Genomic DNA, 3,673 nt, shown 5'->3' on the forward strand with positions numbered 1-3,673 from the left:
GGAACAGAGGCACCTCTCGCACACCCCTCCCTGCACAGGACACTCTGCCTTCAGTGGCAATTCTCCAAACACTCTTCTCTTCTTTCCCATCTAACAAAGCCTCTCAGAACCTACAAAGCTTCCACTTCCGCACCACAAATGCCCCTCCGCGAGGAATTCTTCCCAGGAAAATGAGCACCCAAACTCGGCCAACACAGACTCACACCTTCTCATCCTTACTCAGGGGGGAGACTTTTTCATTCCCTCTTCTTTAGGAAATCTTGCTTTACCAAGAAAATCCTTCCCTGTCTGTTCACAGCTGAACTCAAGAAGCCTTTGCTTCTCAGCCCTGCAACAGCATTCAAAAGCTGTCAGTCCAGCCCCTTTCATCCCTGTCCAATGCAGTTACCTGAGCAGAGGGAGAAATCATCTCCTCCAGTGTCTCAAGCACCATGTCCAGATCCACTGGTGGCAATTCCTCTTCCCCAGGAGTATTCCACAGCCAGCCGGGGGCTGTCCCTGCTGCATAACCAGCACTGCCAGCTGGACCACTGGGAGCTGAAGTGTCTGGGGTGGCTGCAAGAATCCAAACACATTGGTCAGGTTCCACAATGGGGCTTTGGGACGCAGAGCTCTAGTGCTGCCTTGGACCAAATATCACAGGAAGCACACAGCAACCTCAGCTCCAGAAATGTATTCAGACTTCCCAGGGGATTGGAAAAGCGAGTTCTTCCTCTCACAAAATACTTATCCTAATGGACATGTATATAGATGAAAGCATGGATTGTAAAATTGATAGAGACAGACACAGACATACACACACTTTATGATCACAGCCTTTTGCATCTTCCCAGCAGCTTTGGGATTTGGCTGCTTGAGTTTCTCATCACAAAAGACCACAGAATGTAGATTCACCCAGGAAGAGCCCAGATCCTCAGACACACTCACTGAAATTATACAGTGAGTTTATTCTGAAAACAGCCTTGTGGGCAAGGCCGCATTCTGCTGGTGCAGCTGTTCTGGAGCACACAGAGCTCATTTCAATGGCACGGCTTGATTTGCAGGGCAGACAGTCTCAAACATCTGCAAAATCCTATCACCGTCCTAGTTTGGCTTCATTCAAAGGAAGAGGGGAGTGCACCTAACACTGACCACTTGTCAGGCAGTATTTTTTGCTTTGTGCTTGTAGCCCTACAGAGAGGCTGTCTGGAAAATGCCCCCAACACCCTCCCAGCCTGCAGCAAGGACAGGAAAAGCAGGCAGAGTCTCTGTTTTCAAGGTCCTTCTTCCTAGACGACTTGACACTTTCTACCTGATTCTCACTTGAGATCTACCCATGACAGAGCACTGCAGGAAAACACTTCAAAGGGTCATTAACCAGGACCTGTTTGAAGAGGAAGGCTAGAAACTCTTTCCCTATCTGATGGGCTGCAGGCTGGCAAGTGCTGCTCTGAAGATGTGCAGCAGCTTCTCTGTGGAGAGGCCATGGAAGGGCTGTGATGGTCTACAGGAACCAGCGGAAGGATGAGCTCAGGGTGGCATTTAAGCTCCAGGGGAACCAGTGGAATGATAAGCTCACAGTTGAGATTAAATCTGCCCGTGCCTGGTTGCTCTGATGAAACCCCAAGAAGTCCAGATGAGACAAAGACTTCCTTGGGGAGATGCTAGGAAAACCTCAGATTCCTGAGCACCTGCACTTTGCCTGGAAGCGCCTGGAGGCAGCTCTAAACCCTGAGGTGAGGAGCAGCGAGGTCCTGGTAGGAGAGCACTGTGTAGGAGTGGGAAGAAGAAAGGAAGCAAAGGGAAAGCTGGTCTTTGGGCGTGTTTCCCTTGGCAGCAACTGTACATCTGTCATGGAAAACAAAAGCCCCCATCCTCCCAAGCAGGGTGAGAAAAATGAAAAAATAAACAACCAACACGTTCAAGGGCTATTCAAGTAGCAGCTGCTGGTCTACTCAGCTCTCCCCTATTCGCTCAACTGTCTGGGAAAACTCTCCCGCGTTGCCCTTCCCTGGAAGGAGCCAACTGCCAGAAAGCCAACTGCCAGCTCTCTTCCCCACTGCCCCGGAGGGACAGGAGACTCCCTCCAGCTGGGCCGGAGCAGGACCGAGCCCTCGGCTCACACGCACTCACGGAGAGCTCCCCAAGCACCCCGGGGCCGCGCAAGGAGCAGCGGCAGCCAGGGCGCATGGCAGGGCCAGCTGCAGCCGAGCGGGCCAGGCTGTGGTGAGCGCAGCCGCGGCGGGACTGTCCCGCAGCCCCGGCAGCCCGGCACAGCCGGCACAGCTCCCGGGCCCTGCCGGCACAGCTGCCTTGCCCAAGGACAGCCCCTGTGCCGGCCGGGGCAGCTGCGCTGAGCAGCCCCAGCACGGGCAGGGCCCGCTGCTGCCCCGCCGGGCAGTGCCCACGGCCACAGCCCACGCCACCCTCCGCGCCCGGAGCTCCCACCCCGACTCACCGGCTCTGGGCGGCTGCCCGGCGGGGAAGGAGGGCACCTCCCGCTCCGTGCGCAGCTGCTGGAAGCGGCTGGGCTGGTGGCTGCGCACCTCCCGCCCCGCCGCCAGCCGCTGCCTGTTGGCCCTGGTCAGGCGCTTGATGCGGAGCAGGAGGTCGGGGCGGTCGCAGCGAAAGTTGGGGTTCCTGAAGTGGAGCCAGCTGCCGGCATCGCCCGGCTCAGCTGAGCCAACCCCGCCCGGCACCTTGCGGAAGCCGTAGAGGTTGAGCTGCCGCACGAAGCTGCCGAACTGCGTGGCTTGGAAGGAGTCCGGGGCCGGCCCCGCCCCCTCACTGCCCGCCCCGTGGGCGTCGCCCGGGCTGAGCAGCTCCCGCTCGAAGAGGGAGCGGTGGATGAGCAGCCCCCGGGCCCGGCTGTCCCAGCGCACGGAGCGGACGCGGGGGCTGTTCGCCAGGCGCCACAGCTTGGCGGGGAAGGCGCTGGCTCTGAGCCCGGCGGGCAGCGGCAGCTCCGCCATGGCGCCGCTCGCCGGCTGTCGCCACAACGGCCCCGGCGCAACGGCCGCGGCTGCGCCGGCGGCGCGCGGCCTGAGGGGGGCGCTGCGCTCGGGCCCGCGCGCGCCCAGCCGCACTGGGCGGGGCCGAGCGCGGCAGAGCCGGGGCTGCGGGCACAGCGCGGGCGGGGCGGCTCCCGGGGCTGGCCGGGCTCCGCACGGCGGGGCCAGGTGCGAACCCTCTTTTTCCCTGGCTGCAGTCATCCTTCTGCCTTTGCTTTGCAGTACGGCCCCAAGGCGCCAAGGCAAGTGCAGGAGCTTTCAGAAAGGTCCAAACGGAGAAATTCCATCGGAAACTCTTGCTCTTTGTCCAGTGAAAACAAAATCACTCTCATTTCTGCACAGCTGAATTCAGGAAAAAGGTCTTAGTCTAAATAGCTTCCCTCTTTGGTAGGGGTTGCAAACAGAGGTCCTCACTTCCAAGCAGACAGGTCAAATGGGAGAAGGGGAAATGATGAAGAGACTTGAAGACATTCTTTTGGATACACTCCAGCCCCTCAGTGTCAGTCCTGAATTGAGGGGCCCAGAACTGAACACAGCACTCAAGGTGTGGTCTCTCCAGTGCCGAATGCAGGGGGACAATCACTGCCCTGGCCCTGCTCCCACAGTCTGTCTGGCACAGGATGTTTTGCCCACATTCAGCATCTCCGACGCCCTTCCTGCCCCGTCCGGCCAAGACACGGCTC

General features: G+C 58.8%; 1 protein-coding gene across 1 annotated transcript; it reads right to left on the reverse strand.

The window, feature by feature from the left end:
* Nucleotides 1-1,218: 1,218 nt before the first annotated feature.
* LOC137464015 (heat shock factor protein 5-like) lies at nt 1,219-3,041 on the reverse strand. Its single transcript, XM_068175347.1, has 2 exons — nt 2,438-3,041; nt 1,219-1,747 (listed from the first exon to the last, which is right to left on the reverse strand). The coding sequence occupies exons 1-2, from the start codon at nt 2,949-2,951 to the stop codon at nt 1,704-1,706; spliced, it is 558 nt and encodes a 185-aa protein (XP_068031448.1). The 5' UTR covers nt 2,952-3,041; the 3' UTR covers nt 1,219-1,703.
* Between the last annotated feature and the right edge of the window lie 632 nt (nt 3,042-3,673).

This window comes from Anomalospiza imberbis, chromosome 34 (assembly GCF_031753505.1).
Source record: "Anomalospiza imberbis isolate Cuckoo-Finch-1a 21T00152 chromosome 34, ASM3175350v1, whole genome shotgun sequence".
Lineage (NCBI taxonomy): Eukaryota > Metazoa > Chordata > Aves > Passeriformes > Viduidae > Anomalospiza > Anomalospiza imberbis.